Source organism: Musca autumnalis, unplaced genomic scaffold (assembly GCF_047663935.1).
Source record: "Musca autumnalis isolate F117 unplaced genomic scaffold, ASM4766393v1 scaffold_1, whole genome shotgun sequence".
NCBI lineage: Eukaryota > Metazoa > Arthropoda > Insecta > Diptera > Muscidae > Musca > Musca autumnalis.
Genome location: NW_027411644.1, coordinates 3,205,362 through 3,225,779, shown reverse-complemented (window position 1 = coordinate 3,225,779; position 20,418 = coordinate 3,205,362). Strand labels below are relative to the sequence as shown.

The window sequence follows — 20,418 nt, the reverse complement described above, 5'->3', positions numbered from 1 at the left end:
TTTTTCATTTGTTGTTGCTGCTACTTCATAATCAATTGTAATAAGCTGCACGCGAGAGATGAATTGACAGAAAAAAGGTAACTGCAATACCCCGAATGTGAAAAAATCAACAAAAAATCGTCCTCTTGTAAAATTTAATAAGAAATTGATGCGCAAATTTATAATCCGATTTCCTTTGATTAAGACACAAATATCTTTTTAACCTTTCAATGATTTTCTTTGTTTGTTCCTTTTTTATTTCCACAAAACAAAGACTACGAATAGGTATTTCTGAAAATAAACTACATATGTACATATGTATGTATATTTTGTTATGAAACTTCTTTTAGACCTCCCAAAACAAAAGGATATCATTTGAGTCATATAAAAAATGATATTTTACAGAATATTGCAGATTTTTACATGCGATTTGGTTCAGTTGCATATGTTTTGACCACTAAATATTTAAGGCGTGTTATGTATTTTCCCATTTTTTTTTTCATAATTGTTGTTGTATATCGAGTCGAAAACTTTTTATTTTCTTAATTTTGAAGCATTACACTATGAATAGTTGCAAAAAATACCAAATTTCACTTTCAAAAAAATATTTTAGAGACATTTTTTTTAAAACGTGCAATTTTGTTGCAAATGTGTTGCCACTACTGTACATCTATATAAAAATTTGGGAGTCGTATTTACTAAAGTTGTTTGTATTCAAACACTTCTTATTTCGTAATTTAAACCATTTTGAAAATTTACAAAATATATAAATCGTAAATATATTTTCAACATAGTTGTTTATTATTCATTCTACATTCTCATTCTTCATCCTCTTTGCGATGGGATTTTTTCTTCTCACTGCGACTTGATGATGATGACGATGTCGTAGACGCAGCTGTAGCAGATTTACTTGACCGATCTCTATCCTTATCACGAGATTTTGAGCGACGACGAGATTTGTCTCGACTTCTTGATCGTTCACGTCGGGACCTGTATGAACAAAGGTAGTTGTTTTAATTCAGTTTATGTAAGAAATTATGTACAATAAATACCTTTCACGATCTCTATCTCTTTCACGATCCCTGTCTCGATCTCTTCTTCTTCTTTCGCGTTCTTCATCGGAACGTTCAGTGTCCTGCAAAAGGGAATAGAAAAACCCAAAAATATATGATACACTAAAATAAATATTTTCACCATTGAGAACTTACGTCTTTTTCATTTCGATCTCTTTCTCTGTCACGATCCCTATCCCTTTCACGTTCTCTATCTCTCTCTTTATCACGATCCTTATCTCGTTCCTTCTCTCTAGATTTTGATCGGCGTCGTGATTTTTCCCGACTCCTTGACCTCTCCCTCCTCGATCTAGAAACACCAAGACAAAAATATGTATATTAGAAATGAACGTTTTTGTTCAGTCTACAACGGTTGTATACCTTTCCCTATCTCTTTCCCTTTCGCGTTCCCATTCCCTTTCACGTCGCCTTCTTTCTCTGTCATCATCCATGCGATCTGATGGGGGACCATTTGGGCCCATCATTCTAGGTGGTCCCATTGGCATTCGCATTGGGGGACCTCCTCCAGGACCCATCATCATACCCATTGGCGGTGGAACCATGCCCATATTTGGAGGTGGCATCATACCTTGTGGAGGATGACGCATTTGAGGAGGTGGACCCGACATCTGCGGTGGCGGCACGCCCAAGGGATTTGGCATAATTCCTGGAGGTCCTGATATTTGCTGTGTTGGTGTTTGCACTGGATTAGGCCCTGGTGTTAGTTCTTTGATACCAGTTGGTACCCAATTGGGATTTTCTCTGCCCCATTGTGAATCTTGTGTAGGTTCATAGCCGTAGTCAAAAGGCTCAGGTTCATGGAAAAATTGTTCATCTCCACCTCCAGGTCCTGCGAAATTTGGAGGCATTTGACCCGTTCTAGAATATTCCCTACATTCTGCAGTCATAACTTGTATGGCGTTTTCTTTCGCACCAGGAATGGGTAAAATGGGTCTGGGACCCCGTGGTATTCCAAACCTAGGTCCCGGGTGAGGTCCTGGTGGTGGCATCATTCCAGGCGGAGGCATTTGCATATGATCCATATGTCCTGGAGGAGTGTGACCCGGCGGTGCCATTCCTTGTTGTACTCCAAGTGGAATATTTCCATCGCCTGTCTTTTCACCAGGTGGATTCAAGTTTTGTGTTAAGCTTGCCAATCCTACACCACTTTCCACCACTCGAAATCGTTTCTGACGTTCACAGTAAGCTCTCCATGTTTCCTCATTGAAGCCATAATTAAAGTAATCTGTTATGTCAGCACCAGGTTTTCGCCAGGGCTTGTCTTCCAGTGAATCTATACTGAATTCATGAGCAGCTACACCATTTATTGAGCCCACTCCTTCGAAGTCTTCAATAGAGAATTTCCCCACCTGAGCTGCAGTCTTAATTTTCTCCGGGCCAGATGCCCCAGCTAATAAATTTGAGCGTTGTTTTATATTATAGGTGCTAGGTGCCGCTTTAATATCACCAATTACAACATTTATATCGTCATCGGAATCATCGTCATCATCTTCATCCTCCTCTGCATCATTATCAGAGTCTCCAACAGGTTTCTCTCTATCTTCGTCCTTGTCCCCTTCCTCAGTAGTATCTGCAGTGGCAGCTGCTGTTGCTTCCTCATCTTCCTCCATCTCATGAGCTGGATCTTCAAACTCCACCAAATCTGCCTCAGCCGGGGGTTCACCATCTTTATTTTGAGATCCATTAATATCATCTCCCTGAATGACTGCAGCTAATGCCTCATTTTCTGATTTCGTGGTCAGTTGTAAGTTGTCTTTCTCAAACCCGGCATCTCCAGTAGGCGCACTTTCTGTGCGTTCTTCTTCATTTGTTGTAGAGTCTGGATTTGACGTTCCATACAACCAACTATCTTCATTTGCATCATCTGCCATTTTATTGGCGTTTTTATTTGATTTTTACCAAATAATTTAACAATTTTTTGCACTTATTCGAATGCGTATGTCTTTTAGAGTTCTCGTTCAGAACGCACAGTTCAAACGGGCTATTCATAAAAATATTATGGGAACTAGTTAAGGTGAAAAGGAATAAAGGTAGAACCATGGTACAATTACAAAGGTAGATGCATCGGCGAATTGCTACAACAAAGCAATTTTTTTGTAATGTAAGCTGTCAAAATTTTCGCCAAATGGTCTCTTGTTGTCTCTTTTTATCGCTTGTGTTTGTCTATAAAGTGTAGACATGCTATCTCTTACTTACAGAATCATATGGTTTTTTGTTTTGATTTTTCATGGCGAATTCCTAGTTTTTTGACGTTTTAGATTCGATCAGCTGGGCTGAGGCATCTACCTTTGTAATTGTACCATGGCTATCTCTTACTTACCGAATCATACGGTTTTTTGTTTTGATTTTTCATACAAATCTTCTAAAAACTATTTTAAAACCCATTGAATTCGATTGCTTTTAAAATTGTTTGGCATATTATTCAGACAGCACACACATACAAAGATTGTGTATATTGTTTTGACGTTTTAGGAACAGTCGAAAGAAAAAATTTAAATTGTCAGGAAGCCTTAGCTGACCTTTCTTATTAAACCATGATAGAAAGTATATTTGTTTCGCATATTTTAGCGAACTTTTCCAAAACTTTATGAAATGATCTGCTGGGTACAAAGAAACAACACAAACAGCTATTTAATAAAGCAGAAACTATCGTCTGTCAGGGTAAAAAGTTAATTCATATTAAGGAATTTTTAATGCAAATTAACTCTGCCGTCTGTCTAGGGTATAATTGTGAGAGCGAACAACGTAATTAAAGTACTGGTATGAACATGGCATAAGTTAGCGACGAGTAGAAAGTAGTCGTAAAGTTCTTCCGCAAAGACAAAATATAACAAGATGGGACATTTCCATTGGTACTATACATCGGCAGATGGCGCTGGAGGTCTAACATAATGTTATGTTCCAATATGGTGACATAAAATTATGTTATACTTGTTTTTGTTGCCGTCGTGTTCTGTTAGTTGTCTGTTATACACAAACACCGTCTATGGTTTAATAGTAAAATTGAACTGCATTATGTCCAATCTTTACAGTTCTATGTCTCTGTCTTCCGATAGCAATAGTGCTGTCAACTTTTATTTGAACTGTTTGGTATTTTTCAATAGTTTCCCAGCAAAATGTTCGATGCCAAAGATGACATTCAATCATGTGTGCAAGTGATCTAGCATGTCATCTTTTTAGCATCTTCGTCGATGAATTTTATATGAGCGTGGACCCCAAAAGATGACGTTCTTTTCTGGATCCTAAGCATGTCATTTTTACCAATGCGTTGACATGTCATTTTAACCAATGCTTTGGCATGTCATTTTCACCAACCCCTTGGCATGAAATTTTCATGTCTTGTTTGGAAAATGGAAATGCTGTATTGAAATATGGCTTTCATGAAAAACAAAACTCTTTATTAATTCAAACGAATTCATGAAATAGCTACAATTAATTTATCAGTTTAGTTTTTCAAAAGTTTACATCCAAAATTGCAATGTAATCACCACCGCTGCAACGCAAAAGATTACTTCCTCCGTTCTCCGCAACTGATATTCTTTCATCTTACAAAAGGTTTTTTCAATTATCTTCCCATCACCAGTTCAGATTTCAACATGGACTCCAAATGCACTCCTTTAAGTATTTTTATTTCGTAAATTACTTTTATTTTATAATTTTGTTATTTTATAACAACATTTTGGTAATTTATACTCTTTTGTTTAGTGACGGAAATATGTAGGGATCTACAACCCGGCTTGCTTTAGGGATCTCTAAGAACAAAATGTAACGAACGGGGAGGAGAGACTTTTTATGGAAAATACCATTTATGCTTAATTAATTTATTTTTAATTGTTTATTTCCAAAAGTAGTTTCTTCTTTATTTTCAGATTCTTGTTCCTTTTCGTTTCGAACTTTTTTTTCAAATTCCAAGAAGCGAGATTTGATTGATTTCATTCTATGTCAGATTTAGAACAGACAAGGGAACTTTTAAAATAGCAATGTGTGCAGTCCGATTCTATTTTTAGCTCGATGGTTGGGACTTCATATAATACCAATTGTTTAGAAGTTTTAGTTGTTTGATATGCAGCAAATGTAAGACAACATCACGACGACAGTTCTAACAACTTTGGTCTGTTCCAGAAACTACAAGAATCTACTTATTTTTACTACGATAACAATTTTTCCTTTATGTTATCCGAAAAAATAGTAAAAATTAGTAGATTTTTGCAGTACTGGAACATACCAAAATGAAAATAAACAGGTGTGTAAATAAAAACACAAACATCATCTCTATTGGATCGATGGAATGGGTACAAATGCTGATGAAAAGATCGGATCTTTCACGACTTCCTTTGCAGTGGTTCAAATCCTAATGAAAAGATCGGATCTTTCACGACTTCCTTTGAACCAATGCAAAAGATGACATGAAATCACGTCATCGCAAAGAACCCCTTCCGTCAAATTTTGCTGGGTTGCCTTCTAATAATTTATTGTGTTGTTGTATTGTTCGGCTATAGGCTTTTCAATTAAAAGACTTGATATTTTTGTTTTTTCAAGTATTTATTAATTTCCAATATTTCGATTGGAGTCTCCAATCATCTTCAGGGAACTACAATAATTATATGTTACTAATTACATATTGATAGAGTGGAATATGACACAAAACTTACTTAAAGGAAGCAATGGTTGTTTTCTGTCCAATGATCTTTCTTTAACTAAAGTTTTTCATTATCTGTATTTATTCACTAAATTTCTGTAACTCTGAGCGCAATTGTCAGTGTCTGTTTTATAGTTTAATCGTTTGTTTGTGGGTGTGTTTATTATGTGTAACATCTCAAGAGTGAAGCGTTTCTGGTAGTTTTTCTCTTGAGCCAAAACTTTTATGCAATCGAAGTCAGGGACGTGTCCTGTGAGGGTGCAGTGCGCTGCTAGCGCTGTTTTTTGTTCCAAGGGTTTGTTTCGCGCTTTTTGATCTGATTTGTGAGATGATATTCTGGTCTTTAACTTGGTTTTTGTAGTGCCAACATATGCCTTCTGTCATATGTTGGACTTGTCACCCTTACAATTAATGCGGTAAACTACGTTGGATTTATCTTCGTCATTTATTTTGTTTTTTAATTTGCTGAATAAGTTATTCACTGTATTATTTGATTTAAAGGCCAGTTCATATGTGGTGTCGTCGTAGATTTTGGAGTGTTTTACTCTTTCAGAGAAACCCCGAATATATGTCATTGGTTTGTATATTTTTTGGTTCATGTCCCGCTTTCTATTATGGTTAGTTCTTGTTATTCGATTTATAAGGTTATTTGTAGTTTCATTAGGAAAACTATTTTTGCTCAGAATTTCTTTGATCTTGACAATATTTTGGTTGTGAAACTCAGTGTCACTTATCTCTAAAACTCTTTTAATAAAGTTGGAGGCGGTATTTATAATGGTTCTTCTTGGGTGTTTTGATGTGTAGTTGATGAGTCTTCCAGAAGCCGTGGGCTTCAGGTACCAGTCCAATTTGAGTTTATGTCCATGTTTAAAAACCATTGCATCTAAGTAGGGTAACCTGTTGTTATTTTCAATCTCCATCGTAAATTTTATTTATGTGCTGAATGAATTTAAAATGTCTAATGTTTCACTGATATCTCCTTTCTTGATTACGGCAAAAATATCATCAACATATTTTGTGAGTATTTTTGGTTTGGTATGCATTTTCTCTATTGTTGTGTCTAATAGTTTCTCCATTACAATGTCAGCCAACACTGGGGATGCAGGCGAACCCATCGGCATACCTTTGTTTTGCTTGTAAAACTTACTGTCAAATATGAAATATCTTGTATCCTTTATACAAAGCGTCAATATGTCCATGAAAAGTTCTTTAGGTATTGATGTGAAAGATTGGATAACGTCCCACTTGTCTTCTATAGTGTTCAGCGCTAGATTAACTGGAATGCTCGGGAAGAGGGATACAACATCAAAAGAGATAAGTATTTCATCCGAATCTATTTGTATGTTTCTGATCGATAACTGTCCAACCGTCCAGCAACCACAAAATATTTTGTGGTTGCATGATGAATGACAAAAATGAACGGCCACACTAGCAAGCAACAACAAAGTTGTCATTTAAAACTGACAATGTGTACCCAGCTTTAGAGAATCGCGCTACTGAATCTGTTTCTACTTTTAACATCCCTGCAGTAACGTAAGACGGGATATTGAGTCGTCCGACCCATGGTAGAACAAATACAAGGTAAAGTTAATACTACAACAAATACAACTCGAACAACAACCACAAAGGAATTTGTTTTTGTTTGGAACGTTAGTGTCAAATATAAATGTAAACAAAATAAGGAAATGTCTATAAATTATTGGAATTTAAAAAACTAATAATTTTTCACATTTGATTGAATATTTTGAAAAACATAAATGAAAACTCGTTAGATTTTCAGTTTGAATATTTCCATATCATTCCACTAAATGCACAATATCACGCAGGAAGTAGAATTCTTGCAAAAATGTTTGGGGTCGCTCGTAATTCATTGAAAAAAGAGAAGCTGTTTCAATCTTTTGTTTTTGAAAACAAGAAGCACATGTTTATTAGGGCTTTATTATTTTCAAGTTTAACAAAATACCACACATATTAACAAATATTGTACCGCCTCTATAAGTGGTGTTTTAGTGTGCGACATGTCGTTCGGACCTGGAGGAGGTTACATGTCAATGATATGAAGGAGTCTTTATGGGAAATTGTTTTTATTTCAGATGAATAATTTTTTCTTCAAAAAATATATGTCCCTAATATACATCGAACATAGAAATAAATATATAAAATGTCGTATGGAATTTGACACTAACACTACAGCCCAGTTCAGTCAGCTGGGTATTGCTGCTACCTTTTCTTGTTCTACCATGCGTCCGACCTTAATATGATTCCAAACAGTTCCTCGATCTTTTTTGGTTGCCAAATTTACGCAAAAATAAATAAATTGCAGCAATGTAATGTATGTACGTGCGATTTTTGGGCAGCATCTGAATAATGCATGAAATGAACGAAAGAGATGGAAGTGAATAATTACTCAGCAAGTTCCAGCAACCTCTCTCAATGAATTTTACTCTCTCAAGCAAGAAAAATTGCTGATAGCTATCGAACAACATTTTGCAAAAACTAGCAAGAAAGTCAGCTTTTTCCGAAAATGTATGAACATAGTTTTTTTTTTCTTTTGATATTTTAAACCAAATGGAACAAAAACATAAATTTTAAAATTGCATTTGACTAATTTAATGCAGTTATCCTATCCATAACGCTTTAAAATCTAAAAAATGTGAAATTTTCATGATCACAAATGTTAACATTTCAAGTTGTTTACATTTAATAGCTGATTAAAAGTCAGCTGGCTGAACTTATAAATATTTTGGCCTGTTCCCGTACTTTATAAAGTGGTAAAAGTCGTAAACGATTTTCGTATAAATTTATAGCCCGTTTCCACGGTACGTCGTTCGTTCTCTATTCGTTGTTCGACCCTCAAATACGAATAAATTACCTGATTCCCCATACAAAATTCTGAGAACGAACGACGATTTTTCTACGTTGTTCAAGTAGAAATACTCTCCGAACAACGATAAAATATGTCCCATCTCTAACAAATGAGAGCATTTATCGAAATAAATTAATTATGACATGTCTAAATTCAAAATTGAAAAATTTGTTGAAAACACAAAAATTTTTAGAAAAAAGGAAAAAGATGAATGAAAATTAATGAACTAAACATTTTATATAGATGCAGAAGGAAGATGGTTGTGTTTCCTTCTTAATTCCACACACATTTCTTCTCCATTAGTTCAAAATCGCGTAAAAAATCAGAAACAAAAAGGAAACAAATAACTAAAAGTCTGTATACACAAAAATTGTTTTGACATGTCTCTCTCACTTTAATTTTGAAAATAGAAAAATATAAAAATATATTGAAAATACAAAATTATTTGGATTTGATGGAAAAAATGAATGAAATGTGTGTAGTTAAATAAAGAAGATACATTTGAAGGAAAGTCTATTGCTTTTCCTGTTCATTTAATGTATATTTTATGTGTTTTCGGTTCAAATTTTCGTGAAAACAAGGAAATTTTGTTTATGTTTCTGTTAATTACGAATAGTGTCGTGGAAACGGGTTAATTCGTGTACGTCGTTCGACAGGCGAACAACGTAACTGAAACGCTCGTGTGAACATGACATTAGTGTACGGGAACGCAAAATGTGTAAAAGTTGTAAAAATTGTAAAAACTTTTTAGTTCTGGATCAGAGCTTTTACGGGACAAATTTTCACAGCAAAAATTTGCAAGTTCTCAGGCACAAAACTCTCTAAAAATCTCTCCAAAGTCGCTGTCGTTTGCTGGATAATTTTGTTATCGAACAGCATTCAGTAAAAATTTGTACGAATTTTTACTAATTTTTGGGTTATCGTACAGACCTAATGTTGGATTAAAAGGAGAATGAAAGGAACTATTTAAACGCTAGAGCTGAATATAGTTCCAATAGTTCTTTGTAGGGAATAGTTCCTTTCAATTAGTTCGTTTAGGTAAATAAATAACCCAAAATCATGCCTTTGGAAGATGCATCTGTGAAAACTGGAGAAAAGAGTACTGAAGCGTAAGTTAAATTGATTCCAATGAAAGACTCCTCTTATTATGACAAATTTCAGGACACTTAAAATTCCCTTCGAATCCGCAAGTCATGCTGAAATAGCTTATCGTGTGCTAAGGGTTGACGAAGAACCAAGAAGAAACTTCGTGAAAAAGACTATCAGTTTGAAGGAGGATACAGTGGAAGTTCATTTTACTGCCGACCAGGTGAAGAATTTAAGGACGGCTATAACCTCATTCTTTGAGAACCTCATACTGTGCAAGGAGACAATAAAGAACTTTAATCTGGAAGAAAATGCCGGAACATTCGCCAGCTCCAACACCGCATAGAGCCATTTATGGCTACTCATTTTACCTCTTAGTAATTACCCTCTTTGTATTCTATATTTTATGGGCATTGCTGCCTACCAAGCAACTAGGACTAACCTATTTGCCAGACAAATATTTTGCCGTGTTACTACCAATGTTAATCCTTGTAGGATTGGCATTCTTTGCTTTTTTCATTTATCCTGCAATTAATATGTCCCTTACACCAGATATTGATGACACCTCCTCAGTGGTTGATGTATCGTTGATAATAAAGGGAAAAAATAGCAAGTCGGCAAAATCATGGAAGGATTTACAAAAAGTAATGGTCAATGCAAAGATTTCGAACGACCGAAATCTGTCAAATATTATAGAAACTTGTAATTTCTGTTCTGAACGTCATCGTCCTCCAGATTCGTCGGAACAAATAGATGCATTACGGTTCATGGACTTAAAAGAAATAAATTTAAAATTATTTTCGTAAGAATGTACTTTTTTTTGTTTATACCCCAATGTCATATTGGGTACAGAGGGAAATTTGTTACACAAATTATGTATTGGAAAACTACCATGCAAGGAAGAAACAAAAGAATAAACGGAAGATTAAAAATAGAATTATTTTCTTTTATTTCTAACTGTTGTCCAGCCTTCTTCTGGCTCGACAAAATCATCTTCCTTTTTACGTGCTTGTGATCGTGTTGTTCTCGTATTACTCGAGGAGGGTCCATCTATATCCATTTCATCATCGTCATCGCTACTGGAATCGGAACCAGCATCTTCAGATGAGGAGTCCCCATCGATAGGTGTGTAAGTGATTTTCACATCATTTCTAAGCCAATCTTTGCCTTGTGGTAATTTGCTGAGTTCTGCTTCAATCTCGACATATTGGCCCTGGAGACTCATGTACTTATAGCGCAACAAGTGTCGGGCTATTTCAACGACGGAACCATCTTCACATATTGTATCAAATTCCTGGTCCAATAATTCTTCAATGACATCCTGTAGTTCACCTTCGGTGATGTTTTCATTTCCAATACAGTATTGGTATGTATAGTTCATGATATCTATTGCAGTCTACAAAGAAGGAACATTACTATATGTATGTACGTTATTCGCCAACGATTGCCAATACCTGTTGTCCATTTCGCCCTCCCATGCCATGTTCCACAGCCAGACGAAGGTTCTGCCAATTGTTGAATATTTTTTCAACAATAATTCGGTAATTTTTTTGGAATTCTTCTTGATTCATGTTTACCACCTCACTAGCGTGTTTTTCTTCTTCTTCTTCTTTAAGGGAGGCAATTTACTTGGAAAACGCACGCTACTAATAGATTCTGTTATCAGTTTGGATTGCATGGCTCAGCTGTTTGTTTGTTTACATCCCAAACTCAAAAAACCAACAACAATACTTCGCGCTATTTTATATTCTTTGTATTACACTATAAACACCAACTCTATCCCTTAGTTCAATGTCGGAAGACGATTATCCAGCAAAAAGCAGTGATCAAAAATCTTATGATGAAACTTATTTGAACAGAACAGCGGAAGAGGGCGATGACGAGGATGAAGGTGAGGAGATCACTGCACAAAAGGTTTTAGAATTCCTCGAAACGGCGTGGACCAATGAAATATGTGCACCCGATATACTACAACATCAGAGCGATATGTTGGAACTGATGATGGGTCAAGTAGCGCACATGGAGGAGAACATGAAAGACCTTGACAAGAACGATTTTCGGTATGTCGTCCATCAAATGGAATTGGAACGGATAAGATATGTTATGGCCAGCTATCTTAGGTGTCGGTTGCAAAAAATTGAAATGTATACCAAACACATACTCAACGAAGAGTCTACTCGAAGTGCAGAAGAAAAGCGTCTGTCGCCAGAGGAAACGAAATTTGCCCAAGAGTACTATGAAAATATGGAGGAATGTTTCCAGCAGGTTGCCCTTCAATATATGCCCAATACCCAACGTTCCGAGGCGGATCAAAGGATTGTTAGGCCGAATCTAATGAGCCATGTATTTGTCAAGGCTAATGTTTCAGGTAATATTAGAAGAATTGGACAAATAACAAATATTTCAAATGGACTAAACAATACATTTTTGTTTTATATTTCCCAATAGTACCTGCTGTCGTTGTGGGTGTGGACGATGAGGAAGTTGATTTAGTAGCTGGTTCCCAACATATTATACCCTATCAATTGATTGCGGATCTAATACAAAAGCATCAAGTACAATTGATATAATGTTCACTCTCAATTATAAAGAAAAACTTTTTATTATATAATATGTAGACATATCTTTTAATCTAAAATTCGTTTTTTGTTCGAAGCATTGCCATCGGTACCGCTTGAGCTTAAAATATCATCTCCCTCCTTGTGGTTGAACATTACCTTCTTTCGAGGTAGTGGTACAGGAACTTTATGCTCAGTGACGTGATGTCGAATATTTTCTTCTGGCATTCTAATCGGAGATGCAAGTATACTTTCTAGTCTTTGCTTGAGTTCCGCGTTGTGAGCTGAATGTAATCCGCTTCGGGTAGTCGAAACGTCATGTTTTTCCACTAAATTGGTTTCTTCTTCATCGGAAGAAAATGGATGACTGATTTTGTGTTGATTTGAAGATACATCCAATTGTCCTTGAGGCCTGGTAGCCTTTAATAGGGCTTGAGCATTTTCCGGAAGTTTCGAGGAACAGAGTTTATCAACAATTTTTTTTATTCTATTTCTTGTTGCGTAAAAATTTGGATATTTCTGGAAAGTAAATAAAAAATGTTAGCCATTAATGCTTCAATTTCCATCAACTATAGCCGTTGTAAAAAGCCGTTGAGGCTGACTCGTCAGATTCTTTGTAGTTTTTAAACTTCTTCAAAATATTTCAGTTGCAGACTAATGCATTGTTCCTCCAAAATGCAACTAAATGCATCAAAAAATAATCCATGTTTGCTTTTTACCTGCACAATTGTGACATAGCTTCGCATTTGTTAAGTGTTACGGAGTTATGAAACACAAAATTTCAGACATTTGCCAAGCATCTGACTATACGGAAGTCAGTCTCACTTACCTCTTTTAATTTATGCCTTCGTCCGCTTAGTTCGTTGGTAATAATGTTCATTGATGTTGCAGTTAAGTGTGTAGCTTGTTTATCTACGCCTAACTCTGTCAATCGTGATTTTAATAATCTACTGGTTTCTTTTCTTGTGACACTCCTAGGCTTTACCGTGGACCTGTAAACAATTTTTAATAGTAACTAGAATAACTTGAAATAGTGGAACTTACTTTGGTCTGTGGCGTGTTTCTCTATTAGAGATTTCCTCTGTTTTATTCTCGAGATGTTTAGGACTACCACCCAACCTTGTAAAAGAAATACAAATTTAAAGGTTTAAAAAATATAAGATATGTATTGTTAATGTACTTTTGTTCTCGTCCATTACTTCCAAAGTGTTTTGCACTTGATGGTGTTAAGTTTTCCTCCACGATTTCCTCTGATTCATCAGTGGATACGTCCGTGTCATCGTGTTCTTGGTTATAATAAAAAATACGAAATACATTGAAAAGAAGTCTCAAGATTAAAAATAAAACTTACGAATTTCTTGTTTTTGTGACATGGGTTTTGTAAATGTGTGATTGCTATGTGAATTGGACTCTTGATCTGATGACTCTGACTCTGAGACAATCTTTTTGTTAAGCGTCTTTTGTTGTTGTAGACTGGATCCTTTGATTTGAATATTTTTGGCAACCTCCTGTGTCTGATCTGTGATAATGGCCTTCGTAGGTGGTTCCGTTGAATCTTTAACTGGATTAAACAACGATTGAGGGTTTGTCTGTTGTTGAGTTTGTTGATCTGCTTTCCTTTCCAGCTCCTCTAATTTTTCTTTATAATTGCACTCGAGTTTATAAACCACGTCGTTAAGTTTGTTAAAAGTGGTTTTACCAATTTCTTCTACTTTACGACTCAATAAAGCATCTAACTCATCCAGTGTTGCTTTTGATGTTGAAATATCTTGATTTGGCATTTGTTGTTTCTGTTGTTCTATGGCGTCCGTGAGCTCCTTCAGTTTGCTATTAATTTCGACCAAAAACTCTGAACTCTGATGGCGCTGTTCTTCTTTCCATCTATTTAAATCGAGGAGTGATTCATTTAAATGGGAAAGTTGTTCTACACTATGGCATAGGTGTGGGCTACCGATTTTTTCATCTTGCTCCTTCATTTCGCTTAAGTTACTTTGTATTCCAATACTATTGGTTGCAGGGTGAGCAGGGTGAGTTACTTGGTTTTCACACTCGTTTTTTTCCCTTGAGGATGATGGTGTCGCAGTACCTTCTTTGAACTTTCTTTCAGCATTATTTAGACGTTCCTTCAAATGTTTGATTTCCAACTCCAACTTGATTGTATTTATCAAACTCAAATCATTTTCCCTATCCTTAGCTGATGGTAGATCTGGTTTGACATTTACATTATTACTGTGTTTTCGAGAAATGTGAAGATTTAAGGCATCATTGCTTACAAAGTTCTTGGTGCATAAGTGACATGGATAGATGACTTCGTGTATTGCCTCCATTTGGGTAATGCGTTTGTTTAATTGTAAAATTTCATTATTGGCCTCGGAAAGTGATTTTTTTAAAGAAGCAACCTCTATTTGAGCAGAACCATGACTTTGCCTTAGGTCTGCCACTGTTTCTTCAAGGAACTTACGACAGAATAGTAAGTACTGTATGGAAAATTGGGAAAGCACGAAATATTTTGCAATACCGCTGTCCAAGATGTTGCTCTCAAGAATAGATCCCAAAGGAGCTTCCGACAAATGACTTAGTACAGAGTCTATTTGTTCTAGACATTGATCGCGTACCATCCGTTCAACTTCTACAGAACCTGTTCAGATGAGAAAATGAACATTTGCAAATAAAAACAAACCATCGTATACTAATAAAAACAGCAAACATGTTTACCCATTAATCGCCAGTCTAAAGGACCATCTTTAAAAATCCGCAATTGAAATCCAGAATCTCGAGCAACTTGAGCATAGTTATATTTGTAGGAGAAGGACATTTGAGTTTTTTTATTAGATTTGCTCTATAAATAATTTTATTTTTTTGTGACAAAACTGTTTTAGAAACATGTCAAATAAGAGGAAGAGGAAGTTGCTAAGTAACGGTCGCGTCAATGCTTTTCAAACTGTAGACAGAGTTGTATCATCAAAATAGCCGTTCTAAGCATTAATGACAACAGCATCAGCTTGAATATCATTAGTTGCCGTTTTCATCTCCTAGGACCAGCATCAATTGCGGAAAAAAATAAATTCCCGTATCGAAAATAGTGCACTATGTAAAAAACAGCAACAATTAAGACTAATTAGAAATTGATTTTGAATAAGGCTGCAGCAGAGTGGATTATTGGAATCATGACAAAACTTTCAATTCTTATCATCTCATTATGTATTTCCAACTCATTTTCTATGGGTAAGTCAAATTGTGCCACTTAATGGAAAAATATTTTTGCAATGTATTCTCCATTACGAAAACGCCCTTATTTAAGGATGCACAACTCTCAAAGTTTGGCCATGCGCAATGCCATAGTTTCCAGAGAGACTTACTGGTTTGTTTACAAACAATGGATGATAAACAAATGGCAATAGTCATAATATGGAATTGCAATAAATATAAGAAAAGCCTGGAAATGCATTTGGCATACATACCCAGCAAAATTAAATGGAAGTGATTCCATGTGAAATCATGATTTCACTGGTTCTTTTGCATGAGTGCGAAAGGAGTCGTGAAAGATCCCATCTTTTTCATCGAATTTTCATGAGTGCAATTGAAGTCGTGAAAGGTCCGATCTTTTTCATCGAATTTTCATGAGTGCAATCGAAGTCATGAAAGATCCGATCTTTTTCATCGAATTTTCATGAGTGCAATTGAAGTCGTGAAAGATCCGATCTTTGTCACAATATTATCATGAGTTCAAATAAATTGATAAGTAACCGCACAATAAATTATCAAATACTCATATACCCGAATAATTATGTACTTGCAAAAGTAATTGTTAAAATGAAAATAAAAGTCAGATGAAAGTGGTCGATAGTGGCAAAATTTATATATTTTAATTAAAAATACAATGTAAATTGATATAAAACAAAAGAAAAATATATTTTGTGTTTGGAAACCTGTTTCGTTTTGTGGATATTAAAAAGAAGTATGAAAAAGACCCGGTCTATAAACCACGAGCTTCCCCAGCCGACCAACACCGATATAGTAAAACATATCGAGCTGCAATTATTGGGTTGGTTGGGCCATGTTAACAGGATGGATAAAGATGCCACCGGCATATGAATACGAGCCATTTGACGTTATGCGACCCGAGGGAACAAAACTCCAATGGAAAGATCACGATATCACAAGCATGGCATGCAAAGTGAGAGAAGCAAAGTAGGAGATCGGTAAAATAAGTATAAAAGAGACCATAACGTGGTAACTATTACAGGATAAGCTTTTTCTTTTGAAATAAAATAACAGAATTCAAATTTATACTAGATTTCCCAAACGATGAGCTTGGTTCAGAGATCGACACATAATTTATCGAATATTGGAAAAACGGAACCCCCAAGTTGAAAGAAGTATCTTGCAGCCATCGGAAGAGATAAATATGATATTGCAGATTAATATAATATATAATTTTGAAAATTACATACAAAATAAAGAAAAATAACATCTGGCGATACAAATCATCTGCGCATTGTATTCTTATTAATTCAACAAATTACATAATTGTATTGCGAATTTTATTTCTGATTGGCAAAAATCCGGATCCAAAGCATTGGTGCAAGAAGCCATGACGATGAACTGGTGCAAGAAGCCATGACAATGAACTGGTGCAAGAAGCCATGACAATGAACCGGTGCAAGATGCTATGACAATGAACTGGTGCAAGATGCCGTGACAATGAACTGGTGCAAAATGCCATGACAATGAACTGGTGCAAAATGTCATGACAATGAACTGGTGCAAAATGCCGTGACAATGAACTGGTGCAAAATGCCGTGACAATGAACTGGTGCAAAATGTCATGACAATGAACTGGTGCAAAATGCCATGACAATGAACAGGTGAAATCAGGTGTCACTCCCTTGTAAATTTCATCGGTGATTCACCTAAATTTGCACCTATGACAAGTCACTTGCACCTATGATTCAACTCATGATCTGTCATCGAACATTTTGCTGGGTATCGTTTGCAAAAAATGCAAGGACGTTGTTTTATAACGGACAAGTCTTATGCCCGTAATTTCAACGTCTGGGTAAACGGGTAGGTAGCTACCTATTAGTTATCTTTACCTACGCGTTTGGTAATTTCTACATGCCATTTACCGAGGCGTGTAAATTTTGAAATCATGTGGTAATATTGGTGATTTTCATTCATGATTTCGCAAAATCATTGCCACATAGAAGTGTTTTACAACTTTTAACACATTGGCAACGATTAACCAGGTAAAATCCTTGGTGTAAGTAACACGGCCGTTTTTGACTCGGTAACGTTACCTATGCGTTCAAATTATAAAATGTTGCTTACACGGGAGATATATGTGAACTCATAGATAGCTACGTGTTGAAATTACGGGCATTAAACAAAATATAATAAGAGGACAAAATTATGAAATAATATGAAAATTAGAGTTTGACAATCTAGTACCTAGCTCACCTAGTTTCAAAACGTATGGGTAACGTCATACAAACTAACGTGATATATTACGCATACACAGTTTTTTCATACAAACGATATGGGTCATTGGAACAGTGTGGTGAACTAGATCGTTCAACTGAACAATATTGACACAACTCTAATAAAAAGGAAATATTTTAACTCATAATTGTATTTCATAGCAGTTTCCACTCCATTAGATATTGCTAGGATAGAATCACTAACAATATTACATGAAAGCGAAACAACTCCATCTATTGAAAAAAAATTAAGAATAGAGATTTCCAGTATTTTTACCCCTATGTCTTTGTATCCAGTTCTTACAGCGGATTGTAGTATTTCTTTTCTAACTATGGTTTCTAATATTAATTTGCAGCGCCATTGAGTTTCGAGGCCAATCCGGATACGAAACGCCTTTACGATGACTTATTGAGCAATTACAATCGTTTAATTAGACCTGTTGTCAACAATACCGAAACATTAACCGTTTGGCTGGGTCTGAAACTATCCCAATTGATAGAAGTAAATCTTCGAAATCAAGTTATGACCACCAATTTGTGGGTAAAACAGGTAAATTGGAAAAACTGTTCAAAATATCTTAAAATAAATAAATTTGTATTTTGTCTTCTTTTTTAAAGCGTTGGTTTGACTACAAATTGCGTTGGGATCCTGAGGAATATGGTGGCGTTGAACAACTATATGTGCCATCTGAACACATATGGGTTCCGGATATTGTACTTTATAATAATTGGGATGGCAATTATGAGGTATTTAATTTCTATGATGCAGACAACATGTGATGAATCTTGAAATGTTATTCCTTTTAGGTAACACTAATGACCAAGGCTACCTTGAAGTATACAGGGGAAGTGTTTTGGGAACCACCAGCTATTTATAAGTCATCATGCGAAATGAATGTTGAATATTTTCCTTATGATGAGCAGATTTGCTTTATGAAATTTGGCTCATGGACATACAATGGTGCTCAAGTGGATTTGAAACATTTGGACCAGGTATTTCCATTGTTTTCTTTTTGAAAATAAATATGTATGGAACTACATATATCGGATTCTGTTGAATTTTCCTTTAGGTTCCTGGAAGTAATCTAGTGCAAATTGGAATTGATTTAAGTGAATTTTATTTATCGGTGGAATGGGACATTTTAGAAGTCCCTGCAACTAAAAATGAGGAATATTACCCAGATACCAGGGAACCTTTTTCTGGTATGTATAAATTAAATAAGCATTGTGATATGTATACTTATTGTGAGGTAAGTACAGATTATGAAGATAACATTTACCGATACAGGTTATAATGAAATGCTGCATTTCGTTCTCCATGGGTTTAACTAGTGTTCTACCAACAGTGTGTAGTTAATTCATTTTACTCAGATAGATTTATGGATTTAATAAATACTTGTAAACTTCGAGATTGTACAGTACCAATATAATTTTTTATTATGTCTACTGATCATAGGCGGAATAACCTTCTAACAACCGGTGCTCAGCAGGAAATGGTCGAAACCAAGTTTGGAGGCCACATCTCTCAAATCAAATTACTCTACATAAGGTAGCAACCCCACCGTCAAACTAGACAGCAATATGCCAATCATCCATTGCAGCTCAATTCTACAGATTACATACCCAGCAAAATGTTCGATGCCAAAGATGACATTCAATCATGGGTGCAAGTGATCTAGCATGTCATCTTTTTAGCATCTTCATCGATGAATTTTATATGAGCGTGGACCCCAAAAGATGACGTTCTTTTCTGGATCCTAAGCATGTCATTTTAACCAATGCTTTGGCATGTCATTTTCACCAACCCCTTGGCATGAAATTTTCATGTCTTGTTTGGAAAATGGAAATGCTGTATTGAAATATGGTTTTCATGAAAAACAAAACTCTTTATTAATTCAAACGAATTCATGAAATAGCTACAATTAATTTATCAGTTTAGTTTTTCAAAAGTTTACATCCAAAATTGCAATGTAATCACCACCGCTGCAACGCAAAAGATTACTTCCTCCGTTCTCCGCAACTGATATTCTTTCATCTTACAAAAGGTTTTTTTCAATTATCTTCCCATCACCAGTTCAGATTTCAATATGGACTCCAAATGCACTCCTTTAGTCCCAATTTACATTGGGCGAGTTTACTTGCGGCAATTGTCATTTTGTAGAAGAGAGAAGTTAGGCATATGGTAACCCTTTGCCTCTCAGCACCCTCTCTCACCTACAAACTGACAATTGCCGCAAGTAAACTCGCCTAATGTAAATTGGGACTTAAGTATTTTTATTTCGTAAATTACTTTTATTTTATAATTTTGTTATTTTATAACAACATTTTGGTAATTTATACTCTTTTGTTTAGTGACGGAAATATGTAGGGGTCTACAACCCGGCTTGCTTTAGGGATCTCTAAGAACAAAATGTAACGAACGGGGAGGAGAGACATTTTATGGAAAATACCATTTATGCTTAATTAATTTATTTTTAATTGTTTCTTTCCAAAAGTAGTTTCTTCTTTATTTTCAGATTCTTGTTCCTTTTCGTTTCGGACTTTTTTTCAAATTCCAAGAAGCGAGATTTGATTTACAGTTTGACAAGTAATTGTTTTCAAACTGAGAAAACGAACACTTTTCATGCATTAATTACTAAAAAATTACAAATAGTTGTGATAAAAATTTCGGGTTTTCTGCAAAAATTAGTTGGTTGACTTATTTAAGACCAAATTGAATGGATAAATAAAAAATTAA

General features: G+C 35.4%; 6 protein-coding genes across 9 annotated transcripts in view; 3 read left to right on the top strand and 3 right to left on the bottom strand.

Annotated features, from left to right (window-relative positions):
• nAChRbeta2 (nicotinic acetylcholine receptor beta2) overlaps positions 1-20,418 on the top strand; it is a 53,621-nt gene that overhangs the window by 8,319 nt on the left and 24,884 nt on the right. For 2 of the 4 annotated variants that reach the window (XM_073958823.1, XM_073958814.1), the window contains exons 2-5: positions 18,038-18,231; positions 18,300-18,428; positions 18,489-18,674; positions 18,752-18,884. In XM_073958823.1, the coding sequence (XP_073814924.1) occupies positions 18,205-18,231; positions 18,300-18,428; positions 18,489-18,674; positions 18,752-18,884 (475 nt within the window). In that variant the 5' untranslated portion in view covers positions 18,038-18,204. Of the gene's footprint in view, positions 1-15,149; positions 15,427-17,583; positions 17,681-18,037; positions 18,232-18,299; positions 18,429-18,488; positions 18,675-18,751; positions 18,885-20,418 lie in introns of those variants that run through there. The other 2 variants (XM_073958795.1, XM_073958806.1) reach the window with 2 other exon arrangements.
• On the bottom strand, positions 734-3,033 carry Fip1 (Factor interacting with poly(A) polymerase 1). The gene is made up of 4 exons (XM_073958779.1): positions 1,413-3,033; positions 1,188-1,341; positions 1,032-1,114; positions 734-969 (listed from the first exon to the last, which is right to left on the bottom strand). Exons 1-4 carry the CDS (start codon positions 2,921-2,923, stop codon positions 798-800), a joined length of 1,920 nt encoding a protein of 639 aa, XP_073814880.1. The 5' UTR covers positions 2,924-3,033; the 3' UTR covers positions 734-797.
• Positions 9,517-10,580, top strand: Tcs6 (Threonyl-carbamoyl synthesis 6). The gene is made up of 2 exons (XM_073958857.1): positions 9,517-9,666; positions 9,719-10,580. The coding sequence occupies exons 1-2, from the start codon at positions 9,617-9,619 to the stop codon at positions 9,987-9,989; spliced, it is 321 nt and encodes a 106-aa protein (XP_073814958.1). The 5' UTR covers positions 9,517-9,616; the 3' UTR covers positions 9,990-10,580.
• On the bottom strand, positions 10,569-11,274 carry LOC141388685 (pre-rRNA-processing protein TSR2 homolog). The gene is made up of 2 exons (XM_073958844.1): positions 11,098-11,274; positions 10,569-11,039 (listed from the first exon to the last, which is right to left on the bottom strand). The coding sequence occupies exons 1-2, from the start codon at positions 11,212-11,214 to the stop codon at positions 10,581-10,583; spliced, it is 576 nt and encodes a 191-aa protein (XP_073814945.1). The 5' UTR covers positions 11,215-11,274; the 3' UTR covers positions 10,569-10,580.
• On the top strand, positions 11,344-12,254 carry Sld5 (DNA replication complex GINS protein Sld5). Its single transcript, XM_073958830.1, has 2 exons — positions 11,344-12,011; positions 12,092-12,254. Exons 1-2 carry the CDS (start codon positions 11,435-11,437, stop codon positions 12,211-12,213), a joined length of 699 nt encoding a protein of 232 aa, XP_073814931.1. The 5' UTR covers positions 11,344-11,434; the 3' UTR covers positions 12,214-12,254.
• On the bottom strand, positions 12,211-15,049 carry DZIP1 (DAZ interacting zinc finger protein 1). Its single transcript, XM_073958763.1, has 6 exons — positions 14,917-15,049; positions 13,553-14,839; positions 13,382-13,487; positions 13,246-13,320; positions 13,031-13,193; positions 12,211-12,720 (listed from the first exon to the last, which is right to left on the bottom strand). The coding sequence occupies exons 1-6, from the start codon at positions 15,014-15,016 to the stop codon at positions 12,271-12,273; spliced, it is 2,181 nt and encodes a 726-aa protein (XP_073814864.1). The 5' UTR covers positions 15,017-15,049; the 3' UTR covers positions 12,211-12,270.